This window comes from Cladophialophora yegresii (assembly GCF_000585515.1).
Source record: "Cladophialophora yegresii CBS 114405 chromosome Unknown aczIN-supercont1.1, whole genome shotgun sequence".
Taxonomy (NCBI): domain Eukaryota; kingdom Fungi; phylum Ascomycota; class Eurotiomycetes; order Chaetothyriales; family Herpotrichiellaceae; genus Cladophialophora; species Cladophialophora yegresii.
Genome location: NW_006913045.1, coordinates 2092614 through 2120602, shown reverse-complemented (window position 1 = coordinate 2120602; position 27989 = coordinate 2092614). Strand labels below are relative to the sequence as shown.

At 53.4% G+C, this 27989-nt stretch overlaps 11 protein-coding genes across 11 annotated transcripts; 6 read left to right on the top strand and 5 right to left on the bottom strand.

Annotated features, from left to right (window-relative positions):
- Positions 1 to 702: 702 nt before the first annotated feature.
- Positions 703 to 1751, bottom strand: A1O7_00750 (uncharacterized protein; the record flags this gene model as incomplete). The annotated part of the gene is made up of 3 exons (XM_007754791.1): positions 703 to 911; positions 969 to 1208; positions 1277 to 1751. 3 exons carry the CDS (start codon positions 1749 to 1751, stop codon positions 703 to 705), a joined length of 924 nt encoding a protein of 307 aa, XP_007752981.1.
- A 1436-nt stretch (positions 1752 to 3187) lies between these two features.
- Positions 3188 to 5022, bottom strand: A1O7_00749 (uncharacterized protein; the record flags this gene model as incomplete). Its single annotated transcript, XM_007754790.1, has 4 exons — positions 3188 to 3912; positions 3965 to 4248; positions 4302 to 4932; positions 4992 to 5022. 4 exons carry the CDS (start codon positions 5020 to 5022, stop codon positions 3188 to 3190), a joined length of 1671 nt encoding a protein of 556 aa, XP_007752980.1.
- A 610-nt stretch (positions 5023 to 5632) lies between these two features.
- A1O7_00748 (uncharacterized protein) lies at positions 5633 to 7650 on the bottom strand (the record flags this gene model as incomplete). Its single annotated transcript, XM_007754789.1, has 5 exons — positions 5633 to 7168; positions 7222 to 7307; positions 7366 to 7397; positions 7447 to 7572; positions 7631 to 7650. 5 exons carry the CDS (start codon positions 7648 to 7650, stop codon positions 5633 to 5635), a joined length of 1800 nt encoding a protein of 599 aa, XP_007752979.1.
- Positions 7651 to 8727: 1077 nt separating this feature from the next.
- Positions 8728 to 10701, top strand: A1O7_00747 (uncharacterized protein; the record flags this gene model as incomplete). The annotated part of the gene is made up of 1 exon (XM_007754788.1): positions 8728 to 10701. The coding sequence occupies one exon, from the start codon at positions 8728 to 8730 to the stop codon at positions 10699 to 10701; it is 1974 nt and encodes a 657-aa protein (XP_007752978.1).
- A 917-nt stretch (positions 10702 to 11618) lies between these two features.
- A1O7_00746 (uncharacterized protein) lies at positions 11619 to 13423 on the bottom strand (the record flags this gene model as incomplete). The annotated part of the gene is made up of 6 exons (XM_007754787.1): positions 11619 to 12003; positions 12070 to 12317; positions 12379 to 12516; positions 12577 to 12817; positions 12869 to 13103; positions 13183 to 13423. 6 exons carry the CDS (start codon positions 13421 to 13423, stop codon positions 11619 to 11621), a joined length of 1488 nt encoding a protein of 495 aa, XP_007752977.1.
- Positions 13424 to 14052: 629 nt separating this feature from the next.
- A1O7_00745 (uncharacterized protein) lies at positions 14053 to 14571 on the top strand (the record flags this gene model as incomplete). Its single annotated transcript, XM_007754786.1, has 1 exon — positions 14053 to 14571. The coding sequence occupies one exon, from the start codon at positions 14053 to 14055 to the stop codon at positions 14569 to 14571; it is 519 nt and encodes a 172-aa protein (XP_007752976.1).
- Positions 14572 to 14726: 155 nt separating this feature from the next.
- A1O7_00744 (uncharacterized protein) lies at positions 14727 to 15580 on the bottom strand (the record flags this gene model as incomplete). Its single annotated transcript, XM_007754785.1, has 3 exons — positions 14727 to 14815; positions 14870 to 15340; positions 15394 to 15580. 3 exons carry the CDS (start codon positions 15578 to 15580, stop codon positions 14727 to 14729), a joined length of 747 nt encoding a protein of 248 aa, XP_007752975.1.
- A 990-nt stretch (positions 15581 to 16570) lies between these two features.
- A1O7_00743 (uncharacterized protein) lies at positions 16571 to 18563 on the top strand (the record flags this gene model as incomplete). Its single annotated transcript, XM_007754784.1, has 4 exons — positions 16571 to 16864; positions 16914 to 16942; positions 17003 to 17278; positions 17363 to 18563. 4 exons carry the CDS (start codon positions 16571 to 16573, stop codon positions 18561 to 18563), a joined length of 1800 nt encoding a protein of 599 aa, XP_007752974.1.
- Positions 18564 to 19623: 1060 nt separating this feature from the next.
- On the top strand, positions 19624 to 21745 carry A1O7_00742 (uncharacterized protein; the record flags this gene model as incomplete). Its single annotated transcript, XM_007754783.1, has 2 exons — positions 19624 to 19875; positions 20195 to 21745. The coding sequence occupies 2 exons, from the start codon at positions 19624 to 19626 to the stop codon at positions 21743 to 21745; spliced, it is 1803 nt and encodes a 600-aa protein (XP_007752973.1).
- A 419-nt stretch (positions 21746 to 22164) lies between these two features.
- A1O7_00741 (uncharacterized protein) lies at positions 22165 to 23095 on the top strand (the record flags this gene model as incomplete). The annotated part of the gene is made up of 3 exons (XM_007754782.1): positions 22165 to 22259; positions 22306 to 22501; positions 22595 to 23095. The coding sequence occupies 3 exons, from the start codon at positions 22165 to 22167 to the stop codon at positions 23093 to 23095; spliced, it is 792 nt and encodes a 263-aa protein (XP_007752972.1).
- A 1445-nt stretch (positions 23096 to 24540) lies between these two features.
- On the top strand, positions 24541 to 25119 carry A1O7_00740 (uncharacterized protein; the record flags this gene model as incomplete). Its single annotated transcript, XM_007754781.1, has 1 exon — positions 24541 to 25119. The coding sequence occupies one exon, from the start codon at positions 24541 to 24543 to the stop codon at positions 25117 to 25119; it is 579 nt and encodes a 192-aa protein (XP_007752971.1).
- Positions 25120 to 27989: the final 2870 nt, after the last annotated feature.

Sequence of the window (27989 nt, the reverse complement as noted above, 5' to 3'; positions counted from 1 at the left end):
AGAGTCTTGTGACCTCTGCTCCCTACTCCGTACTTGGCTGCGCTTTTTCCACACCGACCAGGAGCCACGGAAAGAACCCAAAAGAAATGGCTGCACAGTACGGAGTACTCCGTACATCTTCCCGCGATGGAAGGTAAGCCGGCTCGACACGCCTGCGTACCGTATGGCTTACTCTCACATCCGGCCACTGCAATGTCATACCTCCGCCCTGCAAGAGTGAGATCAGTCTCATCAGAAAAGGGCGGGCGTGCGAACCACTGATCAAACCAACGAATGGCGCTTGTGAGATTTATCTACACAATGTGGTAAGTATTAGGCGATTAACTGCATACTGTGCACAGTACTCTTAGAGCAATGATGCTTGTCCATGGTATCTTGTATCTTGGGTATCGTCGCGACATGAATGACAGACAAAATTAGGCCGGCCTTCGAAGCAATAAGGTAATCCCAAGTATTAGTGAATTCCGTCATCTCTGACTACGGTACTCTACTCTTTCGCTCCGTCATCATGAACGAGTGACCTGTCGCTTATTCTTGGGTTTTGTGGTTGGTTGTGGATGAGAGGGTATCATGCAAGGCCAGGCTTGGACCTCTGGTATCCGTTCCTCTCGATCACCTCAGCATATATCTGCTTGGATAGGCAGGTTGATGACGCAAGCAGCCAATGCTGGGCGAGATACGAGACAGACGCCGATGAACTGCTTAGACGGCAGTCTCAGGTGCGGTGGCGGTAGTGGTAGCTGGAGTGGTAGCGGTGGCACCATTGCTGGCGGCCGCGGCTTCAGCATCCTTTTCGGTCCGAGGGGCAGGCTCAGCTCTTGGAATGCGCGGGTGGGCATCGTTGACGTGGATGCCAAGGCGCGCAAGGTCGACGTTGCGCAGACCCCAGATGAGGACGGCGCCGAAGACGGCTGGTAACAATAGTCAGTCACAGGGTGCACCACTGGATCATCTACCTGAAGACTTACGCTTGGTAAGGAGGTCCAAGACACCGTACGAGACAGCCTCGGAGTCTGGGGCAATGATGTTGCCGCCCTCTGAGACACCCCAGATGACGGGGTAGACGGTCCACAGAAGAATGGTCCAGGCAGCGAGAATGTTGAAGATGCGGAGGACATCAACTCCGAGAACGCGGGCGTAGGCGCGGCCGTCCCAGGCAATGGCGAAGGCGACGAAGAAAAAGGCCACGGCGCCAAAGGTGAAGAAACCTGCATGCCATGGTTAATTAACCTTGTGCACAATAGTCATGCTGCAAATGGTGGAACACAACACGTACCCCACTTGTAGGAGCTCTTCACGAGTGCGCCAACAAGTCCATTGACAACCACGACCTCGGTCATCAAGAGGGTGTACAGAATGGTGGGAGTGGGCAAGCCAGCCACCAAGAGCAGTTGGACTACGATCAGAGGAGTGGTGATGAACCAGTCGATATATCGGACATAGAAGATCTGGCGCATGTTGCCGGCGACCTTGGCCGAGCTGCGCATCCACTCGACCTGGATCGCAGTCCAGCCCAGGTTGGCGCCCATGCAGAAGTATGAGATCGCCGCAATGAGGCAGACGGTGGCATTCAGGTAATGAAACAGGCGCTGGCTGCGGGGCTTGAAGTACGAATGGATCATGAATCCAAAGGCGGACACGGTCATGACCGCACAAACAGTCCAGTACCAATCGCTACCGCGGACGGTGATGTGGTTGTTGGTCGTCACCGTGTTGGTGAAGCCATTGTGGCGGAAGACGTCGTTGCCCATGGTGAGTCCTGAAGATCTCCGGCGCGAGGGGTATTAGGTGTTTAGATTGATTCAGCTGCCGCTAGATGGGATGGCAGGCCTCCTGGGTCGTGATGCGCTGATGAGTCGAGAAGGGGTGTGCGCTTCAAGGCGGTCTAATATATCGACCTTCTTACATGGTCAGATGCGGACGGCAACGGAGAGCCGCACCATGACGTCTTCTGATGCCAACGTCGAATTCAACTCGAAATAGTCAACATGCTGCTCATTGACTGGGCATGTGCTGGAAGGATCTCGCCTTCAACCTTCACCATCGACTCCGAGAAAGTGCTGCCGTCCCACCCGAGCCTGGGCGCGGAAGGCCTGTCGGCGGAAAGTAAGCATGATTCTTGTAGACGCTTTCCCATCCCAGGAAGGGTCATCTGCCTCATCCAGCTGCAAGGCTCTGGAAGCTAGGGTATCGCTGTGATGTTTTCGTGTTCCGAATGGGTGATGGGAAAAGCCACCATTGCACAAGCTACAGCAAACATTAGCATTCGGAAACATGAAACACGATGCTAACTGGTTGACGCAATGAGGAGAATCCCTAGCGTGCAGAGCTTCGAGGTGTACTCTGTAAATGACCACTTTGCATGCCTTGATCAGCAATCGTGGTGGTCTGAGATTTGTCGAGACTCTGCAGTAATCGAACCATTTGGCGCCCGGATGTGGTCGGATTTGACCTTAGCAGAGGTTACTGGGCTGCCAGCTAATTGCCGCATGCCATCTCCCTCTGGGCAGCTCTGACTACTGCCTATCTCGTTCAGAACACGGGCTTCCTTTCTTGTGGCCACCCGGACAATATTGCGAGGCAGCTGTCTTTACGCCAGCCCGGTATTGGCGGAAGGGCGCGGTGTCAGCGGAAGCAAGGCCTCTCACCACCCAAGACGAGATGGTCGACGGCATAAGCTTGCAAGGTTTAGTCATGAGTTACGGAGTACTCCCCTCGGAGACGCTGGGACACGAGTAGCAAGGCTCTACCGCCAAAACGTTAGGAAGCCATGGAAGTGACATGATTCGACAGCCGATCGGGGCATTTCCTAGTGATCGACGATGCTTGGTGTCGCCACAAGTGAGTCACGGTGCTGCTGACTAAAATGTCAGTAGAATGCTGTGCGGTGTGCGGGCCATCTGTGAACCTCTCACTCTCTCTGGCCAGCGGCACCAGGGTCAGCCTCCACCTAATTACTTCGGTAGGCTGGTAACTCGTACACAGGACTTTGTCTGAGGTAGGCTGGGCCTCTTCCTTATTGATATGACGTCCCGCTCGGCGACACTCGCCGCTACAATCAAAGGCATCAGTTTGCACATGAGGAAAAGACAGCTGTTGGTGAACGATTAGAGTCTAGAGTGCATTTTGGCCAAACCGAAAACTCCGAGACGCTTTGCTCCCTTCTATCCTGCTATGCTGAATTTCTCTATCTGAATGCAAACATGTAGAGCACCAGACATAGTGCAATAAAAACCGCGACAAGAGTGTGTCCGAGATCGAAGGAGTGCCAGCCCTCCTTGTCCAGGTCGCTGACTATCCTCCTCTTGTGTCCGCCGGGATACCAAGGCTTGACCATCCCCAAGTCGTCCAAAATCTGCTCGGTCGTGATTTTGCTACCACACAGGACAATGGGTACGCCTGTACCGGGGTGGGTGCTTGCTCCGACGAAGTATAGGCTTCCGAGATCGGGGTGCTTCGTCTTCGGCCTAAAGCTGAGCACATTAAAGAAGGAATGACTTAAGCCCAGAATGGCGCCTCTGTCAAGGTTAAACCTTTCTTTCCACGAGCCTGGTGTATTGACGATCTCGTGCGTGACATGTGATTGAAGATCAGCACCCGTCCGCAGCCGGATGGTCTCAAACACGGCATGTCGAGCTTTGGCAACCATCGCTTGCCAGTCCTGGGCGTTCTGAGGATTGAGGCCTCGATCAGCCTCGCCTTCCAGTAGGTGACCGCACGGGACGAGGACCACTACACTGTCGCGACCTTCTGGGGCTGCAGTTGGGTCGACCCTTGATGGTACATTGACATAGAAGGAGGGTTCTTTGGGTATTTGCTGGCGTTTGAAGATGTCGTCGAAGCTGTCCTGATAGTCGTCTGCCAGGAAGACATTGTGCGTGTGAAGCTCAGGAATCATTTTGTCCATCGACCCTTCACAACATTAGCATTGTGGGCCTAGGCGGATACGATTCGTTTAACTTACAGTAAAATGAGATGCTAGAACACGAAGCGGGTTTCTTCGATAACAAGGTGGCTCGGTGAGAGGGAGGCAGGAGTTCGTTGTAAGCATAGACGAGGTCGGCATTGACAAGCACAATGTCAGCATTCAGCACCTCCCCTGATGCCAGGGTAACACCGGTAGCGCGCCGCGAATATCTGTCGACGTTGACTTGGGCAACAGGTGTCGAGAGCCTATACTCGACACCGAGACGTTCGCCGATTTTGACCAAGGCATCCAGGACTTTATGAAACCCGCCTCGCGGATACCTGAGTACAGGTCAGTGGCTAACAAAGCATGCTGGACCGGCTGGAAGACTGACCATATTCCTTCAGCCAACTCAGTGTACTGAAGCAAGCTGTACGTTCCAGGGGCTTCGAACGGGCTCATGCCCATGTACATGCTCCCGAATGTGAATGCACGCCTGAGTCGTTCGGTCAAGAAATACCGCGATGCGCGGGACCATATGCTCTCAAAAGGATGCAGTGCCATGAGGTATGGCAGGAAGCTGGGACGTGCCATGGCCCAAATGGTTCCGAAATTCTTTCTCAACACGTGCACGACACTGGCCTCGTAGTGGACATGCGCTTCCCGCATCCAAGCCAAATATCTCTCGAAGCCCTCCTTGCCCTCCCACTTCTCGATTGTCTTCTTCATTCTGGCCACGTCTGTCGACAGCTCGATGCACTCGCCGTCGCCGAACCAGACATTGTAGTTCGGCTCACATTTGAGCAGCTCTACCCCTTCATCCTCAAGCGACGTGTCTAGGTCGGTGAAGACTTCTCGAAAGAGATCGGGTAAGAGAAGGAGGGAGGGACCTTGATCGAAACGGTGGCCGTTGTCGTGGATCAGACTGCATCGTCCGCCAGTGTGGTCGTTCTTCTCGACCACAGTGACCTTGAACCCGGCTTTGGCGAGCCTTGCTGCACTGGCAATACCACCAGCACCGGCGCCTGGGGGCTTGCAGTCAGTCTCGGCCACAGACGAAGGGGTCCGGGCAGCGCGTTCTCACCTACGATGATCGCACTCTTTGGCTTTTCCATACTTTCAGTCGCTGCACTGGGATTGCATGAGAATCAAGAGCCCGATCCCGGGTGCAAATCCGAGAAAATCACATGGCGCATATTATGTGCATGTAGGTGTAAAGTCGATGACAACATGACTTTTCCCATCGGCGCATTGGCACGCCGCTATCCCCCGACGCATTCGGAGGATGATTAGGCCTGAGCATGGCGTCTGGCAAGCGCGCACACGAGGTCGACAAAACATATACTGGATTCCACTGCCGCAGCCGAAGCCATGGAGGTGTGCAATGCGTTGTAGGAAGGTACCAAGTGTGAGTGTTCGGAGATCTGGTCAGGTCTGCCGCTTTCGCATGTGCAAGGGGAAGACGGCACGGAAGGACATGATGTGATGGTGCATCAAGCCCCGCACACGCCTCAGGCTTCACTCGCACGTCCCTTGCATGTCCGTGGCACCAGTGGAGCACCCCGAGGCCCCTCATCCATCTCCAGGCTTATGTACGAGGTGCACTACAGTATCAGCCTATTTTGCCTTTGATGGCTGCATCTCGAGTACCTCGAAGCTGACAAGACGGTCTACGGACTGCTACGACTAATATAACAAGATGCGCCAAATGGATCGTGCTCTCTATCATGCTGGACCTCTCCAACCCATCATCGTCCACCAGCCAACTCGTATCCTCCTGGACTTTGGCACGCTAGCTCGACCCTTCTTGCCGCTTCCCGCAAAGTCCAAAGGTTGGCCTCGTCGCATTCGCTCGCGCATCACCCTGCCGATCTCCATATAGCTCTCGACCGCAACACGAATACCGCCACGGGCATAGTAGGGCAACTTTTCAATGGCATCCCTATTGTCCGCATATATCTTGAACGCAGTGTCCAGTATTCGACGTCGAAAACGCAGGATTTCAGTAGCTTGCGCGTCGGCGGAAGCCTCAGAGGATTTGTCAAACCATTCATTGGGAATGTAGCATCGAGCAACAACGGCATCACTTTTCACATCTCGAACAATGTTGACATATTGTAGTGCTTGGCCCATCTGGAAGCCGGCGGCGAGGCATTTGTGTTTCAACTCATCCCGGGTCCCTCCATCAGGGTCGTGATAGTAGACGAGATTCAGGCATAGTTCTCCAATGGTGCCCGCAACACAACTGGCGTATCGTTCAAGGTCCACAAAGGTCTGAATTGGTGGTTCATCCTTGGATCCTTTGGCGAAGAATTTCATGTCCATTCGGAAGCCGTCAAGTAGTGAGTACAGTGGCCCCGACGGTAATTTGTCGGTTGGCAGTAGTACTAGAATGGATTGTGCCTTCGAGGGGAAGGGCTCAAGAGATGCTTGTAAACGACCAGGATCGCGTTTCGACGAGTACGCCGCATCAAGAAAACGAGTGAAGTGTTGCACCCATTTGTCTGCCTCTTCCACAGACGGCGCATCATCAATCAGATCATCGGCCACCCTGCAAAATGCGTAGAGTAAGATCAGGTCGATTCGCAAGCGACCGGCAAACACGCCAGAAGCCAAGTAGAAGGACCGGCTCTTCTTCGCAAGTACCGTAAGCGCATTTTGTAAACCTTCCAGACGGGCCGTGTCATATTTCAAAGTGGGCAGAAACAGTGCTTTGAACATCAGTATAGGCGATGGTGTCCCAGGAACGACAGCGAAATGCTCGGGGAAGGCATCGAGGATAGCCATAGCATTGTCGAAAGCGGTTGATCCCCACACTATGAGAGTGTTGGTCAAGAGGAAGAAGACTGCCTCTTCGATCTCCAAATGAGGCCAGACATGAATTCCGAGCTTAGTCCCTAATTCGATGCTCCACGTACCTTTCTGGAGCGCAAGCGTGTCGACGACCCAGAGGTACAGTGTTGGAGCAGCAATGGGTAACCATGTTTTCGTCCACGGAAGGGTGAGGAGTAGCTGATAGCCAAAGGTCCAAAGCATATACATCACCGGGCAAGCCCAGGCCAAGATGAGTCGGAGGTATTGCCCTTCCTTGGGGCCATCGCGCAAGAGGATTGGTCCAAGTGCCAAGAGGGCAAGGATGAGCTGACCTGCTCGTTTCCCAAGGAGTAATGACCTGCCCACGGGATCTCTGGGATCTGCTTCGTTATGCAGGTAAGTGGCGACAAGAACCGACTTATTGAGGAGAATTTGCAGACATGTCGTCTGATGCAGAATTAGCAGCCTCGCATATAGATATGCAAATACGGATTACCCACAATATATGTCTGAATATGGAAAAAGAAGACCTCTTCAGCAGGAATATCGAGCAAAGTCGGCCCTATTATGACATCTTGTGGATACGCTTCGAGTAGTTAGCAGGCCTAAGATCCAGATATCAATACAGGGAGACATCAACATACTCCAGATTCGGTTCCGGATGAGGTAAGAGTCCCTGAACTGGTCAGCACGCGCGCGAACACTCTTGACGACTGTACACTCACCAAGGAATCGTGTATGACACGGCGACGATTTGCAAGAAGCATATTTTGTAGACATCACGGCGGGTCAACAGAGGTCCCAATATGATAGACAAGGCTGTCGCAAGGGGGACCGTATAGACGAGATGACTGCCGCAGAGATCACGTGTTAGTTCCTTCACACGAGCAGGGCTAGAGAATCACATACACAATCGCATAGTCGTACATCAGGACAGACTTCCGATAGGCACTTGCAGCGTCTCCCGCGCGTGTGAAGCTCCCAAAGGTGCCTGTATCAGAGAAAGCTTACGGCAACGGCAGGAGCCATCATACACAAATAGCCGGCAGCAGTGGTCAACTCCACGCGGGAAGCGACGCAGAAACTTCTATGACTGTCGGAAGGTAGCAGGCAGAAATCCGGAGAGCAGGAGAGCCAATCCGTGGACCTCTCAACAGAATTTCTGCTGTGCGCCATTAATTTTCGGGCACATCATGACGCGTAGATACCAGCGTTGTGGAGTTGACGGCTTTCGGAATAAATCGAGGTCAAGCCACGATCAGATCTTGGGAGGCTGGATCCGTAAGGCTCGGGGCAGCTGGAGAGCCACAGTTGTTGTCCAGTAGGAGCAGCACGGCGCAGCACGGAGCAGCCACCATGGCCGGGAGTATTCGTACATCCACTTAATATCCCGAGGTCGTACTCCGTAGAAGACTAATGATTTCGCTCCGTTCGCCGTTGCAGGTTGCAAGTGTATGACCACATGATTCGTGGTGCATATACGTCACCTGCGCTCACCTTACTCTCACTTTCACCTCACCTCGCCTTACCCTTCTTGCCTGGTGCCTTTAGCTTCCCCCCCCGTGGTCACGATCCTCAGAGGCACTGCAGAGCTTGAGATCGGGTACTGGTTGGCCCTTTCATGCGCCTGACTTCATAACTGGTTGATCCGGGAAGTGCTCATGCCAGACCTGGTTCACCTCCATAGCTATGGCTTCTACCAAACATTGACATGTGAGTTGCTGCTTCTACTTGTGTGTAAAACTGCTATTGCGTGATGATGTACTCTGTGCGTTCCTTTTAGACCTTCCTATGTCTGGGCCACAAACTACCTTCATGCTCTAGCTCCTAGATCGACCTGGAACAACTCGTGAGTAGTGCCACTTCGCCCTGGGACTCTACGTGCATGCCTACTTCGACGCCGAAGCCGAGCCACCGTGTATAGGCAAGCAACGGCGACGTCCTCGACCTTTTCCTCGACAATGCTCAAGTCGTCCTCGGCAGTGTCAGCACAAGATGCCTCTACGATGCCCCTGATCTCATCATCCCGCCGAACGACGGCCACCCCAAATCCCCGAAAACGCAAGAGAAGTCATCCACATCCATATTTGAGCGGTAACTTTGCTCCTGTCAAGAAAGTTCAACCTCTGACACCATGCCACTACACCGGCAGCATACCGCAAGAGCTAGCAGGGGGTGAATACGTTCGGAACGGGGGCAATCCGGTGTCAAACGAGGACTTGGGTCGAGATGCGCACTGGTTTGACGGTGACGGCATGCTCAGTGGTGTTTCATTTACCCACACTGCCGACGGAGTACAGCCAGAATTTGTCAACCAGTACATCTTGACTGACCTTTACCTCTCTACCACCTCCTCGAAGCACCTTCGCACCCCCATCCTTCCCAGCATAGCCACTTTAGTCAATCCATTGTCTTCGCTCTACCATATTGTCCTCCTCGTTTTCCGCACCATATGTCTTGTCATACTGGCACGACTGCCAGGCTCAGTACAAGCCATCAAGAAAATCAGTGTGGCCAACACAGGCATCTTATATCACGATGGGCGTGCTCTGGCGACCTGCGAGTCTGGACCTCCAATGCGGATCGCTCTGCCTGGACTGGAGACGGTTGGCTGGTACAACGGGAAGAAAGCTGAAGGCGAGATGGATGGTGAAGGAGGCCCGGGATTCGGTGGGAAGGGCATTTATGGTTTCATGAAGGAATGGACAACCGCACATCCCCGGGTTGACCCTAAAACGGGAGAGTTGATTCTTTTTCAGTCGACCTTTGTGCCACCATACATTCATTATTCAATCATACCTGCCACTCATCATCCTCCCTCCACGCCGTCGACACCGCTCGAACGACCGACAAGACTGCTGAACGCCCCCATTCCCGGCGTCTCGTCTGCTAAGATGATGCATGATTTCGGTGTTTCCTTTCACCACACAGTGATCATGGATCTGCCTCTATCGCTGGACCCCCTGAACCTGGCAAAGAACAAGCCTGTGGTTGCCTACGACCCAATTTCACAGTCCCGCTTCGGTGTCTTCCCACGACATTGGCCGCAGCAGATCCGCTGGTTCCAGACGAAAGCGTGCTGTATCTTTCACACAGTCAATACCTGGGATGACCGGATAGTCAACAAGGCTACTGGCGAAGTCGAGACGACTGCTGTCAACATGCTTGCATGTCGGCTGACGTCTGCGTCTTTAGTTTTCAATGCCGGCGATGTCGCTGCGCCGCAGCCGACATCCCCTGTGACCGGTGGTGAAGAGGAGCAATGCCGCCTCTATTACTATCAATTCTCGTTGGCTGAGAAGCGACAGAACAACATTGCACATCAGTTTGCGCTTAGCGCTATCCCTTTCGAATTCCCGAGCATTCGTGAGGATAAGGGAATGGATGTGACGAAATATGTCTTTGGCTGCTCCACCTCTGAAGGGACCTTTGGTGCAGCGCTCGGTCGTGCTGTCAAGATCGACTGCTTGGTCAAGATAGATGGAGAGACCTTGATCAGGCGAGGCAGAAAGAACACAGGTCTTGAACCTATTTCTGGTTGTGTGGACATGAGGTCCATCGGAGAAGTCCTCGACTCTACGGAGAAAGACGATCCGATCTCAATCTTCAAAATGCCGCCGGGCTGGTACGCTCAAGAGCCCCGATTTGTACCTCGTAAAGATGGCACCAGCGAGGATGATGGCTGGTTGTTGACCTACGTCTTTGATGAGTCTCAGCTGGACGCCTCTGGCGAATGCCCGTTGGACGCAGATAGCGAGCTTTGGATCATAGATGCCAAGGACATGAAGACCGTGGTCGCCCGTGTTCACCTCACCCAGAGGGTGCCTTACGGTTTGCATGGCAATTTCTTCAGCGAAAAGCAAGTCAAGTCTCAACGGCCAATCGAGACGATTCGAGGGATCAAGCAAAGAGACGAGGCAGACAGGCAATCAAGCTGGTGGCTCGCTGTCCGAGACGGGGTTGAGAAATTTATTGGGTGACGGTGTAAGAGCCAGTGTGACTGCATTATGTTTGAGGAACTTGTGATTGATTATACTGTGGCACGGCACGGCGTGGGGAAGTAATCATACTTCATACCCCTATCTTTAGGACCTTGCACATGGAGTACGGCGCGCCCCTAAAGCAGGCATGGGTGGGATTGTCAACACGGAAATTGTACATTACCATATGCTAATGCTAATGCCTATTGACGCGATAATGCATATGGACCGACGACCTCCGATGTACAAACATGACCTGATCAAGTCTTGCAAATATATCACATAAAAAGCATTAGACTCAATAGAGTGTTATACCCGATTGACACGCCATCCTTTGATATCGGGAGTGCCCCACGACTACCATCTCGGGAAGGCGAGTCAAGAGCAAGTCCTCTAGTTGATACAAAGTTTGCATTAACTAACACCGCACAGCGAAAGAGAAGGATCACTCCCGCGTCACTGCATGCACAAGCGTGGTCAAGCCACACCCAGTGTTGCAGTACACACAGTAGCTGGTCGACGACGACGAATGTCGGAATCGCGATCAGCGCAGAGGAGCCGGTCCTAGGAACTGCAAGGAATGCTCCGGCCGTGTTCAGGAGAGTCTGAGTATGGATGCGTGGCTGGCTGGCTGGCTGGCTGTAAGGACAGTATCATTAATCATTCATTATGGGGCCAACGCGTTCATCGATTGATAAGACATGCATTCAAGCAAGCATACTCGTCCGTGGTATTCCAGTACATAACCGTGTATTAGTATTGACCAAGCAAGGACAGTTTTGCACTCCGTCTTGCATCGACGTACTGTACGGAGTAGTTTGCCAATACTGTAACTTATTTGCATGACATCCGTGAACACTCGCACAAAAAACTCATATACTGTGGAGAGCCCTCCACCTTGGCGCTGCGCACTGTCCCTAAGAAGCCTTGACCTCAGGCTTCCCATCCCTGATCGCCACATCCGGCACAATGGGATGTTTGTTCGAATCCTGGCCCGCAACAGGGGGAGGGACGTACTCCTTGCGCCCGGCCTTGTGGACGCGGCCATTGATCATGATGACGTTCAACTTGCTGTGGTCCTGCAGCACGTCGATATCCTCGATGGGGTTGCCGTCCACGAGGATCATGTCGGCGTAGTTGCCGGGCTTGAGCTGGCCCATCTCGTCGCCGCGGAGCATCAGCTTGGCGACCCCGTAGGTGGCGGCGATGATGGACTCGTGGGCCGTGAAGCCCATGAGGTTCTTGAAGTGCGCGAGGTCGCGCGCGTAGGTGCCGTGTGGGGTCCACGCGAAGCCGTAGTCACTATGGGGCATTAGAACGGCGGCCGACGGACGGAAAGGAGATAGGGCGCAAGAGTGCGTCACTTACCCGCCGGGCAGAACGACGATGCCTCGTCTGTGCATTTCGCGGAGGCCGCGGAGGGCGACGTCGAGCTCTTTCTTGTAGCCTACTTGTTCGGCCTTTTCGTGCGAGTACCCAAACGCCGCGGCGTCGTTCAGGGTGGCCACGAGCCAGTTGATGGCTGGGGCGACTACGTGCTTCGTCTTCGCCTGCTCGAGCATGTCCATGCCTTCTTCGTCAATGTATGAGCCGTGGTAGATGACGTCGACGCCGTGCTGGAAATGAATGGTGAGCGAGCGTCAAAGACGGGAGGCCACTCGATGGGATATAACTCACCTTGACGCACATCTTCACCGAGTCTCTGGCTCTTGCGTGCGCACAGATGGACTTCCCGGCCTTGTGGGCTTCTTCTACACAGACGGCAGTTTCTTCATCAGTGAAATAGCAGTCCTGGGCGGACCGGACTTCGCAAATCTACGTGTCGGTTAGCCGTGAGCCCCGCGGGAGGATCGGATTTCGGAGGTCTGGGCTTACCTCTTCTCCTGACATGACCAACTTGATATTGTCCACTCCTATGCCAGTGTGGTGTTTGATGACTTCTCGCATCTCTTCTGGTGTGTCCGCAAAGGCTGTGATTGCCGACTCCAGATCGCCGTCGTGCTTGGCCATTTCTTTGCCGTTCGCAACTGAGCGCGGTCCAGGGATATCGCCGGCATTGATGGCGTCCCGGATGGCGACATCGAGACGTTCTTTGGCAGAGGCTGCTCCGTAGCACCTTTTCTCTACATCAGTATCTCTTGGTTCGCCACAGCCTCGAGGGGCGTACATGGTATAGCCGGAGTCAATATAACATTTTGCACTTCTGGCAGTCAGGAGTGTATGCTCCTCGACGTTCAAGCCACCCAGACTGGCGAGGTCACCGCCGTTCCAACTGAAGTGCGTGTGAGCGTCCCCAAGACCGGGCATGAGCGTCCGTCCATTCCCTTTGAAGAGCCGAATATCTGGGTTCTTGAGTATTTCAGCTTTGTTGGGAACATCGCCGACGGCCTTTATCCGTCCGCCTGGGTTGACTAGTTAGCGCATTGGGTTGTTCAAAGGGATGCAGTATGCTTGTCCTCAGCAACTACTGCACCCACTTACCTTCAATATACACGTCGCCACGGTATGGTTCTTTGCCCGTACAGTCCAGGATACTGACATCTTCGAAGATGATCTTCGAGTCGGGATCAGTGCCCAGTATCTCGTACTTGGGATATTTGACAGCGTCGTTGAACTTGATCTCGTCGATGGCCTTAACATTCCGCGGAGGACCCTCGTAAGGCTCGGGTACAAAAGCAGGGGACGACCATGGGATGTCGTCCACGATCCTTGCTGGCGCCATTTTGCGTAGTTGTGACTAGAAAGTGGTGCCTGGATTTGATGCTCTTTCCTGGATTTTGGCAGGAATCCCTCGCAGCCGGTGATTTCGAAAAGGGAGCCACGAAGATCCGTCGGTCGACAGGTGTCTGTACTTGACCATTGCCACTGCTATGTGGCATCTTTCCGGTGCCAGGTATTCACATGTATCTGAGGAACGAGAGGGGTCGCACAACCAATGAAGGAGCCCATCACCTTCCAAGGAATGCACAAGTGCCAGACGATCCCATGCCGGAAACCGCTTTCTCTCCATGCACCCCGCAAGTTGGATCCCCGCGTCCTTCCAGCCACGGCCATCCACGTAAAGGATCTGGCCAGGGCGCGGAAGGAGGGGTGTGCTTCCATGTGCCATGATTCGGTGTGGCATGCTGGGGTCGGCATAAGCTTGTTTCCTCCTGCTCACAACGAAAATCGGCATCCACAGGACAATCAGGCGGTTTTCAGCGGCGAAGGGCGGCCTGGCACCTGGAAACGGTACTTCAAGCTACCATCTGGCTCGATGGACGCTCTTGAGGACCCAGACAGGCCAATTGGTACATGTCTGTGAGGGGTAACAACCCGTGCTTTGTACCCAAACCTGTGCTCAGAAGAACCATGCAAGCCGTACGAAGAGGTCGATTCGGGCCGACAAGCTCTCTCAAGCGGGACGCTGACATCGCTCACGTCGAAGACATCAACAGTCCGTCGGAGGAAGGCATTGCAAAGTCCTCGGATGCCAGCAAAAAGTACCCATTCGTGCCAGAGTCACTATCAGACAACGACCTTCCCTTTATCGCCAAGGACCTGGTCCTTGGACGCAGCAAGCAATACAAATCGAAAAACCAAGCCATCTCGGACACGGAACAAACGCAGGACAATGAATACTGGATTGTCATAGACAGCATTGTTTACGATTGCTCCGACTTCGCCGCAGAGCATCCCGGAGGTGAGGATGTGATTATGAGCTTCGTTGGAGAGGACTGCTCCTGGCAATTCTGGCGGCTGCATGGCAAGAGCGTCATGGAGCAGTATGGCCGCGCTCTCAGAGTAGGCAGAACTGAAGGTATCAGGAACAGATTTCCCGAGTCAGTCCGATATGTCGGGCTGTCGAAGCTGGGTGATGATGGTTGGTAGTAATGTCGCACATTGATCCTTTATCTGCGTCCATGCGCATTCTCGACGTCTTCCATATATATGTTCTAAGCAGAGTTCGCACGCAGCTCTCAATCAAGGACTCTGACTAGATGTTTCAAACCGCTGCCGCCCTTGCATGATTGTGCCCTCACTGTTCAGTTCTTCTCAGCCCATGGCATTGAGAATGTAGGAACGTTGAATGGGGTCACGCCGCCTCCGTATAGCCCTGCAATGCCCGCCCAATCTGCAGCGACTGTTAGTCATGGCTATGCAAATTTTATGCAGAATCGAGACTTACAGCTCAAGACAGCCACGACAAAACCGACAGAATTGCCTGCAACAAGTAGCGACTGGTTGTTGTACATATAACCACAGGCCAGCAGTAACAAGTCTACGTCGAGGGCGGCGAGGTCCAAGAACAGCACCCACGATGCACGGCAAGCGGCGCCCGTGTAGATCACGGTCAGGATAAACCAAGCCCAGACAAACATAGCCAGAGCCTGATTGAACTCAGGACTGAGTTCACCTGTGGCTTCGTCGGTGTACGCTGCGAGAATGCCGCTGCCTGGCAGGTAGATCATCGCGTAGGATATGTTGAAAGCCCCATAAGACGAGAAGACCGTGGCTCCGAAGGTGTTGCCAGAAATGAATTCCATTATTCCCGAGATGTACTGGCATACCCCTCCGAAAAATATAATCATCGCGACGAGAACATTCGGGGTGTAAATGTTTCGCACATGCACACCGTAGGCCGAGATCAAGAATATACCTTGATGTCTGGGTCACCACATGTTTGCTTTCTTTCAGAGCGCGAGTGCTTACCGGTCGCAAAAGAGAGCAGTCCCAATGGCGCTGGGTTGGCAAATGATCGATGCACCACTGGAAGAGACGGCTGGGTTCGGTCGTCCTCGTGCCCGCCTTTTGTGCGCACACGTTCTATGCGCTGTGCTTCGTCATGGGCAGCAGCCGCCGACTTTTCGAGCTGATCTGCTGCATCGTAGGAAGACATTGTGCTGGATGTGATCCTGCAAGGCGGAGGACTGCTTCGATCCGCAAGAGGCGTCTGAAGACGTTGTGTTCCTGACAAGAAGCTCTGGCCAGAGTTGATATTGCACGTTCTACTCTGCTACATTGCTGCTTTGACTGGGGAGCTGGAGAGCTAGGGTGATAGTCCGCGAGCTTCTTCAGCCCCATGCCAGCGGTTCCCCTGCGCTTGCATAGAAGCGGCATCACCCCTGGCAGAGGTAGTATCGGTAGGATGCCGGTCTCTGGATCGGCATCGCGCCAGTCACGCACCTCGACTGAATGGAATGATGGATAATTATCTGCACGTTGCCATGGATCTTCATGCTACTCCGTACACCATGATTTCTCATACCAACCGGTGCACTCAATTGCCGGGTCTTAGGTCCAGGCATTTAGATTTGTTCAAGTTGCGGGGTGAGGGCAGGATGATGGGTGCTTGCATGCATCTCCGCTGGCGCAGCAGCTTGATCTGGCGGCTTGGCATCAATGATCTGGACGATGATGTGCAGCATTGATTCCTCCGAAGGGAATTCTAGTTGTTGGACACATGGCGCATCAGGACGGTCGTTGAAACCGCGTCGAAAAGAGTAAAAGAAGCTGCGGCTGCGGTGAAAAGCGGATGAGGGCGGATTACGGCGGATTAAAGTTGCGCATTGCGGGACATTCAATGACGTAAGAGTCTATTCACCATTTGATTCCCCGCGGCTTCACGAGCTCGTCGCACACAGTCGGCAGCATCGCCGGTATGAAGCTAGCCCTCAGGGCTCGTCTAGTGGGAGGACATGTTCTTCCGTGAGCGTCTATCGGCATCAGAAGCGAAATCTCGGGTAATGGCCACGATGCTCGCACGTTGAAGGCTTGTCGACGTAGCTTAGACTCGGCTCACTTGTAAGAAAGTCGCCCGCAAGCGACAAGTTCAACTTGAAATTTCTCTGACAGACAGTTGAACTCGTGATTTGTGATTTGAAAAGCCATGTCTACAGCCTCTGCGGACGGCGTGGCGTCTGCAGGGCCAACATTGACAAACTACGTCGCGTATATCCCAGAGGGCAGCAAACAGCCACGCATTGGACATCTCGACTTAGAATCGCAGGCGATTACACCCCTTTCCTATGTCTCTGGTACGCCGGTAAGGAGTCTCTACGAAGTCATAGAGGCAAGGGACGACGCTTTCGTCCAAGGTGGCGAGGCCTTCCCTCGAAGCAAAGCAAAGCTGTTGCCACCTATCTACGGCCGCGATATTCTGGCTGTTGGGAAGAACTATGCAGTAGGCATAATCTCGAGTGTCCGTCGTGCTGGTTGCTGACGGCTTGCAGGCTCATGCAAAAGAATTCAATGCTTCAGGGTATGCGCTATCATCTTCGCCGCTATTACCAGAGCATGCTGACCTTCATGATTTTTGCAGTTACGATAGCTCCGACAAGGTGGACATGCCAACACACCCAGTCATCTTTACTAAGCGATGGACTTCAGCAGTTGCCGACGGAGATGAGATCTATCCGCATCCTGGCTTCACGGATTCTGTTGATTATGAAGGAGAGATCGGGGTCATTGTCGGGAAGCCTGGATTCAAAATTAGCCAGGCAGATGCGCTCGACCATGTCTGGGGGTTCACCATCATTAATGACGTGACAGCCCGCGAACGACAGCGCGACCACAAGCAGTTCTACATTGGCAAATCGTAAGCAAGATCCTGGCGTTCGTCAAAAAGAGAGCACCCAGTACTCAATCAAGGGACACAGTGCACGCTAACCACGATGCACAGGCCTGATACCTTTGCACCTATGGGGCCAATTGCTGTTCCCAAGGGACAGCTCCCCAAAGTACTCACCGTCACTACCACGGTGAATGGCGAGAAGCGACAAGAAGCAACGACAGAAGACCTGATTTTCAGCATCCCAGTCCTGATCGAGACCTTATCCGCAGCACAGACGCTGCAGCCAGGAGACGTGTTAGCTACCGGGACCCCTGCCGGAGTTGGCTTTGGCTTTGATCCTAAGATCTGGCTCCATCCCGGGGACGAGGTCAAGATCTCAGTAACGGGTCTCGGCACATTGACCAACAAGATCGCAAATCCAGAGTCCCGCGCCACTATACTCGACCACGTCGTATCGCCTGCTGTACCAGTGGCAAATGAGCGAACAGTCGAAGGTCGCGGGCTCATCACTGTCGGCTCAAAGCGATTGTTCTACCAAAGAAAAGGCAGTGACGGTGGAAGGCCGATTTACTTTATCCATGGGCTCGGCGGCACCTCGGAGTACTTTCAACCCATTATCACAAGGCTGGGTGATGCGTGGACATACCACCTCGCGGATTTTGAGGGCCACGGCCTGTCGCCCACGTCCGCAACAAGCAAGTTGAGCATTGCTTCGTTGGCATCCGATGCTTACCAGGTTCTTTCTCAGGCAGGAATAAATGCTGACGCTGGCCTCACTGTGGTCGCTCACTCAATGGGCTGCCTCGTCGCCATAAGGCTGGCTTTGAACCATCCGGATCTGGTCAAGACGCTTATCCTGCAAGGACCTGGACCTTCACCGCTCCCGGAAGCTGCCAGCAAAGCCACCTACGGGCGGGCCGCCCTTGCTCGCGAAAAAGGGATGCTCGGAGTTGTGGATGCCGTCGTGGGCGCAGGGATCTCCGACCACAGCAAATCAACGAATCCACTCGCACTTGCTGCAGCGCGGGTATCTCTGCTGGGACAAGACCCCGAAGGATATGCGAAGGCTTGCGTGGCACTGGCCGACTCACACCGAGACACTCTCGATATATCTGCATTGAAGGCCAAAGTACTGATCATAACCGGCGACGAAGATAAAGTCTCACCACCTGACATGTGCCGCAAGATGAAGGAGAAGATACCCAACTGCGAGGAGGTAACCGTTCTGCCGCAGGTCGCACACTGGCACCTCTTTGAGAACACGGAGAGTGTGTCCTCTGCCGTGACAACATTCCTAGGGAAGCAGTAGGCGCCAGGATGGTCCCAAGTTGCAGGAGAGGGCAGGGTTTAAACGGGCCTACATCCGCGACGTTCCATTTGACCGTGCGTTAGAGCAGGGATAGAAATTACGCTCCCGAGGTCAAATAAACCCTAAATTGAGTCGTAGGCCACGCACTAAACGTCACACGGGACTTCAGTGAGCGTGGATTGAGCACCACAAGCACGAAGAAGGCTTCATCGCTGAGGATCTCTTACCCAGCCTGGCAAAGGGCCATGCGCGGAAGCTGGAAAAGGTCACAGCGCTCTCTAGCGGGCCCTCGGCCGCCGAGCCATCCCGTTCGAGCCCCGGAAGTTGCTGTCCGGGCGCCCCCAGACTCACTTAAGCAGGCATTCAGGCGCCACACGGCCCCGGATTCTCCTCTTTGATGCTTACTGTGGTAAACTGTAACTTGGTCATTTCCTCCACACTCTCGCCTCACTTCACCCCAACCCCAATGATCAAATACACGACATTGTCCAGGTACGCTGGCATCGTAGATTCACCTTTCGTTGCTTGTTGGCCACAGGAAGGCCGAATATCTTCGCCTCTGACTGGACTCAGCGAGGATTTACACCCCGCTGTTGGACGGCAGGATGATGCCCCAGACAGTGAAACGGCAGCCTTTGAGTTGTGAAAATTGTAGAAAACGCAAGATGTGAGTTCAGCCATCCGCCTCGAAGAGACGCCAGACCGCCCTCTTTGCTCTTCTCTTGTGTCTATCGAGGGCATTGCCGGCATATGCTGATTTCGCTCCAGCAAGTGCTCCGGGGAGCGTCCATTTTGTCAAACTTGCGTGCGCCGTGGCTTTAGCCAAACCTGTTTCTACCTTCGACAACCCATCCAGACGCCCTCTGCCTCGAATTCAGATGAGGTGCTACAAAAACTGAACCGGATTGAGAGTCTGCTCGAAAGACAGGGCCACCTGCTTGAGCAACGGTATGACCTCGTCCCGAATTCGTATTCGTCGAATCAAGACAGCCAGTCTCATCGCCAGCCGTCATCGTTGAACTCGTCGCCATGGAATGAAATCGACGCTGGCCATTCCGACATGGCAGATACCAAGACCGTTGGTGCTGTTCTCGTGTATGGGAATGGATACGAGCGCTTCCTTCCTGGCATCGCCTCTGCAGACGCTGATGCCGTCAACGAACTGATTCAAGCTACTTCGGCACCTCCAATGTCGACAGGGTTCCCATTCGCCGACGAAGCAATTCCGTCGCGGCAAGCGCTGCTGGACCTCTTGCCACCATTTCGTCAACGTGATGAACTCAAGGACATATTCTTCGAAGTCTTCTCACCGGTATGTTGCTTCGCTATGTAACCCAGATGGCCCCTTCGCCCCGTGTACAAAGCAAGAGTGTCTCAAACCATGGGACAGCTTGATGATTGGTGATGCGGGCCTTATTTTAGGCTTTGAGATTCTCAAAGACTAGGACGTGCATGTCCCTCTCTTCCCTGGTAGCTAGTGCCCTTTGCACGAATGGGTATTCTGTGCTTTCTCCAACGCGTCGGAACTGCCGACCTGAAATATCCCCGTTGCTCACTTGCTGCACCGACACTGCTCCTGACAATGCATGAAATTCCAGAGAGCTACACATGCTGATCTCCCATTTGGATAGCTTTTCCACATACTTCACGATCCGACCTTCCACATGGAATACGCCAACTTCTGCCGATGCCCTGGAGAAGTGCCCCTCTCCTTCCTGGCGTTGGTGTTCGTGATCCTCTCCATATCCGTCAACGCATTGGACTCTGATAACCCGCTGTTGGCAGACCTTGGGCATGCAGCCAGTCCCTCAGCTAATATCAAAAGTCTGGCAACCAAGTACCGGTCAGCAGCCATGAGATGCCTATCGGCCGACCAGTTCCTCTGGCGACACAATCTGCATACTGTGCAAGCTTTGGTGCTCCTTATATATGCGATCTCGCACGCTCATGGTCCTTCATGGGCTCTACTAGGGACAACTTTTCACATCTGTGTCTCACTAGGGTGCCATATCGACCCCTCGCAGCTAAACCTTGACCCAGTGAGGAGTGAGCAGAGACGCCGCTGTTGGGCAGGGTTGATGTTGCTCTACACCATTCAAAATACCATCCTGGGTAACCTCGCTCCCATGAAATTAAACGAATCGGCCAGTGTCCGGTTTCCTGCAGACATAGACGATGAGGACATCTCTTTGGGCGGCAGTCTGCAACGTTATGCCGAAGGAACGGACACGAGGCCACCTACGAAAATGTCATACATTCTCCTGAAAATCAAATTGTATTCCCTGGCTTCGGAAATATGTCAATTTGCCCGGGACGGCAGAGACATTAGCACTCTCCATGAGCTCGAGCGACGTATCACCGCAGAGGAGCATTTACATGAGGCAAGGTTTGCGGACGGACAGCAGCTCCCGACTTATCACGTCGCCCATAACTATATCCTCAACAACTATATACACTACCTTCGACTCATTCTCCACAGACCCTATCTGCACGCCTACGGCTCAAGTTCGGGTAGAGGAATTACCCATCCCTCAGAGCAAGTGCTTCAGAGCCGAGCACACTGTACGACTGCAGCCCTGGTTCTCCTAAGTAACCACGAGGATCTGTGTTGCGACGTTCGTTTCAAGCCCTATCGGTGGTTTGTTTATTCACTCGGAAGCTTCCAGGCATTTCTGGCGGCCTCGACCCTACGCGTCCTCCTCGCTTCCGACGACGGCCTGACAGATGCACACCGAGCACAATTTCTCGGAGCGATCCAAAAGTGTGAGCTGCGATTCGAGGACATGGCTGCAAGAAGCGATGTGTGCTCCAAAGCCGCTCCCATCTTGCGTCGGTTGCTACAACATCTTCCGACCGGGCCACCAGCTTTGGTACATCAAACTTCCAGCGCAAGCGATGAGTCCGAGATGTGCAGTATCAAGGATGGATACACCTCGATCAGCCACCCCACTTCTATGGCTGGGTTTCCTCAGCCTGGATTATCGTACGATGGTCCGGCGGTCAAGGCAGATTCATCATGGTTTAATTGCCCTCCACAAATGTACGAATTGATGGCATTGCCTCCGGAGCAATGGCTCGGTGGTGCTTCAACCTTGGCATGGGACTGGCGCGGCTGGGTCGAAGTGGAGCCGTATATGAATGTGCCGGAAACATTTGGGGCTGGACCTGGCGTTATGATGTGAACACGATATCTGAAACCTTGAGCGTATGTAACACAATGATGGAAACGAAAAGTTCTTGCTTTTTCGTCGTAACCAAAACATTTGATCTCTTCATCTCGCCGCAATTACCGCACATCCTGTAAGAGGCTCCACCGTACACGGATATGGGCTAGGGCGGAGCATTCTTAGCCCTGCGGCAGTATCTGAGTTCACTTTCGCAGACGCTCTCCCGCTCAAGCAGCCATCCCTCCGCAACATTTAGAACGCTACAACCTCAGGACAAAGATGGCCAAGCCGAGTCCGTCCTTCCATCATATCCTCCGACGGCTGTATGCGCAACCAGTCTCGATAAAGCCCAGATCGCTGCACTGGCAAACAACAAGGACCGCTTCCTCGTCAATTAGACCATCTCCCACACGTCGCCACCCCATCTCACCACAATGCGTCCACTTCCGAGCCTTCACATCGTCCTCCGCGAGGTTAAGAGCAGGAGACAAGCTGTACCACCGCACCGGCGTACGTATCTTCATCCGCGGTACGTGTCTCCCACATCTAACGTGGCGGTAGCCCTTCTCATTCAGATCAGCGAGTCTATTCCTAGCGGTGGGCGCGGGCATGATCTTCTACTTCCAGTATGAGAAGAAGAGGCTTGAGCGGAAGAGAATCGTCGAGATGAGCAAGGGGTACGGCAAGCCGAAAGTGGGCGGGCCGTTCACATTAAAAGACATCGACGGCAACGAGTTTACAGAGAAGGATCTGTTGGGAAAGTACTCATTGGTGAGTACCCCCGACTACAATCTGGACTTTCAGAAGTCCAGGGACAAGAAAGTACCCTCCACCGAACGCGCGCTGACATGAGGTGGCCACCAGATCTACTTCGGCTTCAGCCATTGTCCTGACATATGCCCGGACGAGCTGGACAAGATGGGCGAAGCGCTCGACATTATCCAAGACCGGGCGCCCAACACGGTGCGCCCGATCTTCATCTCCTGCGACCCGAACCGCGACACGCCGGACGTGCTCAAGGCGTACCTTGCCGAGTTCCATCCCTCGATCATCGGACTGGTCGGCACGTGGCAGCAGACCAAGGACGTGTGCAAGCAGTATCGCGTCTACTTCTCCACGCCGCCGGAGTTCAAGCCCGGCGAGGAAGATTACTTAGTCGATCATAGCATATACTTCTACGTGATGGATCCCGAGGGCGACTTTGTCGAGTGTATCGGCAGGCAGGACACGCCGGAGAGTGCGGCTGCGATAGTACTCCAGCATGTCAGGGATTGGAGAAGGGAGAAGAAGCCGATCGATACGACGCCGTTGCCGTATTTGCAGAAGAAGGAGCAAGCGCAGGCACCTCCGGCTCGGACGCAATGAATCTAGGAGAGGTTCGAGACACATCTCACACGCCAGTATCAGGCACAGCTGCTGAAAGGTCATGGATACTATACCCGAGATGCGGTCCTCGGGTCGATGACCTGTACTCTCTCCATTGGGCCGCCACCGCCGCAATTGCCGACTACAGCCCAAATGAGAGCTCCCTAAGCCGTGGTTGAATTTTATTGTCATGGCGACGGAGTTTAAATAGATGTACAAAAGCTCCTCTTCTGATATACACAGTACTGTGCTCGACTGGACTCGCTTAGCAGTGTTCAGCTCAAATACGAGCTCGGCATGAGATATCGAGCAAAGGACAAATTCCCAAGAGTTGTATTCAATGGGCATGGCTATGGGATGAAATGGGATGGCGAAACTCCTCTTCTCATATATATACACGTCACCGTACATCGATACCCAGGAAATAGATGGAAAAGTGTATTCTGTGCATCTTCGTTATACTTGATCTAGTGGTCGAACACACTGTGACCCAGATCCACGGACGATGTTGTGTGCGCAGTCTATATTCAGCACTGACCCTTGACAGGAACCAGAAATCAAGATCGCGCCGTCTCAGATCTTGCATACAGCCACCATCCAATCTGATTGCGTCCCAGCCACTTCATTTCAAGTGTCGTGTCATAAAGTTCTTCATTAGGAAGGATGGTTGCTCCTTCGGGCCAATTCCCATGCAGGGGAGGCTCTTGGACACGTTAAATGATGGTTCCGTCCTATATGAGTGGAATGGAAGGCAAGAAAGGGATGTCCTGACGTGGCTCCATTGAGATGGAGAGAAAGCGTTGTTTTTGGCACGATTCGGACAATATTTTTTGGGTTTGTGGGGATGGGGTTGTGGAAGAAGTCGTGGCGAATAGGGTGGAAGGGGAGGTGCGGCTGGGCGAGAAGATGTGTTGTCGGTCGGCACACACGAAGGATGAATTTGAGGGCGGAAGGGAGAACGATAGATCTTCAGAATCCTGTTATTGGCATCCTAGAAAAAGACAGTACGAATACGTCTACGCCTCTCCTCCTAAGTACGGAGTACTAGGTAGTGAAATTCGGCCGAGTCGAAGGTGAGTGGGATGTGAGAGATGGCTCAGATAGGGATAAAAAGATTGGCCTGTGCCTTCCATGCCATGTATGACGTAGGGGCGACTGTCGTGCACGAAATCGTTCCTCGAGCGCTCTTCTGCGCCCGACCTTTCGTAAAAGCGCCATCACACCCGCGGTCTGCCGCAACCGTCCGTCCCACGAACAAGGATAAACTGAACTTTGGATCTGCGCAAAGGACGTACCAACGGCTGCCGGGACTACGGTGATGATGACCAAGACGTCCAGCGCAGGCGATATATGTTTGAGTTGACGTTCAAAACACCGGTCATCAATTCCTTGGGTTTCAATCGCAAGCCACTGTCCCGCGAGAGCTCAACCTTCTTGACTCCGCAATGGCTAGCGCAGTCTCAGCTCCTGCGACGCACGAGACCGAAGCCTCTGTGAAGCCAAAGTCATCGTCGTCTGTTCTTGACCCCTCGAACTTCCCTCAGACGCTTGACTCCAAGTCGATTTACATCTCTTTAGTCTATGACCCTCTCGATATACCAACATACCTTCGATTCACTCGCTCTCCGACCGCAGGTGCAAATGTCCTCTTCCTTGGAACTACTCGCAACAACTTCGACCAGCGTCCGGTCTCTCGGCTCTCATACTCCGCGTACCCCTCTCTCGCGCTGAAATCTCTTTTCGCGATCGCCGAGGACGTGCAGAGGAAACACGGCGTAGAAAAGGTCGCCATTGTTCACCGCCTCGGCGAAGTCAAGATCGAAGAAGAGAGCATTGCAGTTGTTGTCAGCAGCGGTCATCGTGCCGGTGCTTGGAAAGCCGCGGAGGAGATCCTAGAGAGGGTAAAAGCACGGGCTGAAATCTGGAAGAGAGAGTGGTTTGCGGATACTGGGGAAGTCGAGGAAGGCGTTTGGAGAGCAAACAGAGATCGGGATGGTCACGGCAACGTCATACAACCAAGTTGACTGTACGACAAGCATCTCACTCTTGTGAGCTTTGTTGCCCTCCAACGGCTATCCGCACACCCTATCTGTCTTCCACAATGGGTTCGAGTTCAAAAGTGACGACTACGTGGGGCTTTTGAACACCCATGCCACGGCATTGGCAACAGGCAGATCACTGAACCCGCGGGTTGAGATCGCCTGCACGATAGTCTATGTGGCGGCCTTGGCTACTGCGGGACGTCTCTGGGTCGGTCTCGGAGGAACACGTCGATAACAGCATGAGTGCTCCGTACGAAGTGCAAGGTACCTGATGTGGAAGTTGCACATTGAAGCACAATGTTTCCGCGCAAACATGCGTTCAATAGGCGCCTTGGGCTGCCTTAACGAGCCAATCACTGATCTGTATGATGCGACGCGCATGATACGGGGGTCTATCACAAGTTCACTGAATTCTTCATGCGGCGTGCGTATCAATGTCTCAGATGAGCGGCTGAGGCAAGAAGTCGTGTACCTCGTACGGAGTACCTCAAGCGAGAACCTCATCGAGAACCGAATGTGCGAGGTCAGCAGTCCTGTGAGAGTGGTACCTCGCTTGGCTCGAGATATCAGGTGGCTGGGAGCAAAGAGAAGATCTGAACCGCTCTGTACTCCGTACGGAGTACAGTGTTTGGCTGAAAATGTGGACTGAACTTGCAGCACGCGACTGAAGCACCAAGTTGCTCCTTGCTCAAGCACGGATATCAAAGCCACCTATGAAATGTCGCAAGATCAATGATAGAAACTTTTCGCGATGTGGTCGACGTGACAAACTCTTCGCGTCATGCGCCTCAGCCACCATCAGTGGTTGACTTGGAGGCCATCGTTCGGTCGTGTGAGCATATCCTTGAGGAGGCTGGAGCAAAAGAACCTTTTGACACTCTACTCTTCTAGTCGGGCTGTGAGCGAATCATTTCATTGCTCAAACCTCCCCAACAGAAGCTTGAGAACGAAACTCTGCGATCCTGCGCAAGTACGCAGTAGTGTCCACAGTGCTTTTAAGCACCATGTCATTCCGGAGCCTTCGTGAGGCAGACAACGGGATAACGTCACTGTCTCACAGCCGCCAACTGCTCCAGAACAATTCTGGAATCAATAATATTCCTGTGGCCAAGAACACGGTACGTACGGAGTACAGAAACAGAGTTCTTGGAGACTCGGCCCAGGCGGGTCTCAGTTGGCTCCTTCTTAAAGACTGAATTATTTGAGCTTGTTTCTGCGTCAAACGGACTTGCATCGTGGAGTGCTAGGCCACGGACTGCCAAGCTTAAAAGTGAGTGGCTGGACGCACCTTACGCGCATAAGTACAAAGTATTTGTGGATCTGCGACCTGCTCCGGAGCTTATCACGAGCGAATGGATGTCATGCTGCTGGTGAACTTACTGGGGGTGGTTCACTCAGATACAGCCCTACCTAGGTACTTGTACGAATACGAATCGACGTTCAAGCTGTATGGGCTATGTAATTGGCGCCTGCTGGCTCTGTCAGCATCAAAAACACGTCTCGACCCAAGGCTCGGCTGGTGGTAGCAGCGCTGGAAAGCAGCACTACTGCGAGACGCAGACTGGAATATGCTACACAAGCCCCCATTAATCAGCGGGTGCATCTCTAGCACTTGAACTCAAGCACTAGCAGTGAGGTTAGAAAAAGCCGTGGGCTCTTGCGCGTTTTGCAAGGTGACGACGGAATTCTCGCCGTCTGGCTCCGCATACCGTTCGAGTTTGGGAGGACTCTTTTCATAGGCGCCGAACCAACGCAAGCCCGCTATTTCTGAAGCGAGACCGACCGACTCTATGGAATCTGCGGATACGTTCCTTCGGAGTGCATATTTCGTGAGTACCCTTGTGGGTATCCCCTCGAAGACCCGGTTCGCAGAGTTTTGCCCGGAATGATACATGAATGTGTCAGCTTCACATTCACCGGTCCTTGCACGCGACGTAGCATAGTAGCACACATGACCGTGCTTCGAGAGCAACGGTGCTGTTTCTCACAAGCCATCGTTGTGGGGATGCTGCTATTGTTATCACACGCTGGCGCAACACTTTAGCGTTGAGCGACCATTCCTGCCTCGGCCCCAAGACATCGGCCAAGGCAGAATTCTCCGTGCGTGTGAGTTGGCGAAGAGGCTCCCACGTTTTCCTGGGGTTGAAAGTAACAGGGTAGGCCCGTAAGATACAGCTTTATCAGCTGCTGTGCGAGTAGTACGTACATCACAATTCCCGCTTCGAATATGGCTCTTGATCGAGAGTCTATCGTCCAACCAGCTATTCTCGCAGACAGCCATGAGTTCCAACCAAAATGATTCGGGAAGACGCCGCCTGGAAGCTCACTGTGAAAGACAGGGCATCGTGGAAACACTCAGACGGGTACTGGAGCTATCGACGAGCGATGCCTGGACTCACCGGTCAAACTACGTCCAAGCAGCATTCGGCAAAGTCACGAATGCAAGGTGACGAAGCTAATCCATTGCCACGTGAGTGCTCTAAACGGAGTCGGATATTTCGGCCATACGGAGTACTGTACGGAGTACGGAGTACACAGTACCAAGCAAAGGGTCTGATGAAACTGATAACCAGATAGAGGGTGCGAAAGTCTGTGCATAGCTAGCGTGTGGTGGTGACACGTTCGTCGGGCTCGAGTTTGAGACCGCTCGATCCGGTCAGGACGGCCTTGGTGCCGAGGATCCAACACCAATCAGGCGCCTATTATTACTTTGACGAGATGAGCTCATGCCCCGAAGCGGCAATAGGAACATGCGAAGCTGGAGGGGGGAGGGGAAGTTGTGCCATGCTTCGTTCTCGAATCTCTATCGATAGGCGGTCTTCGAGGCAGCTGTGCCACAGGAGAAAGGGTCT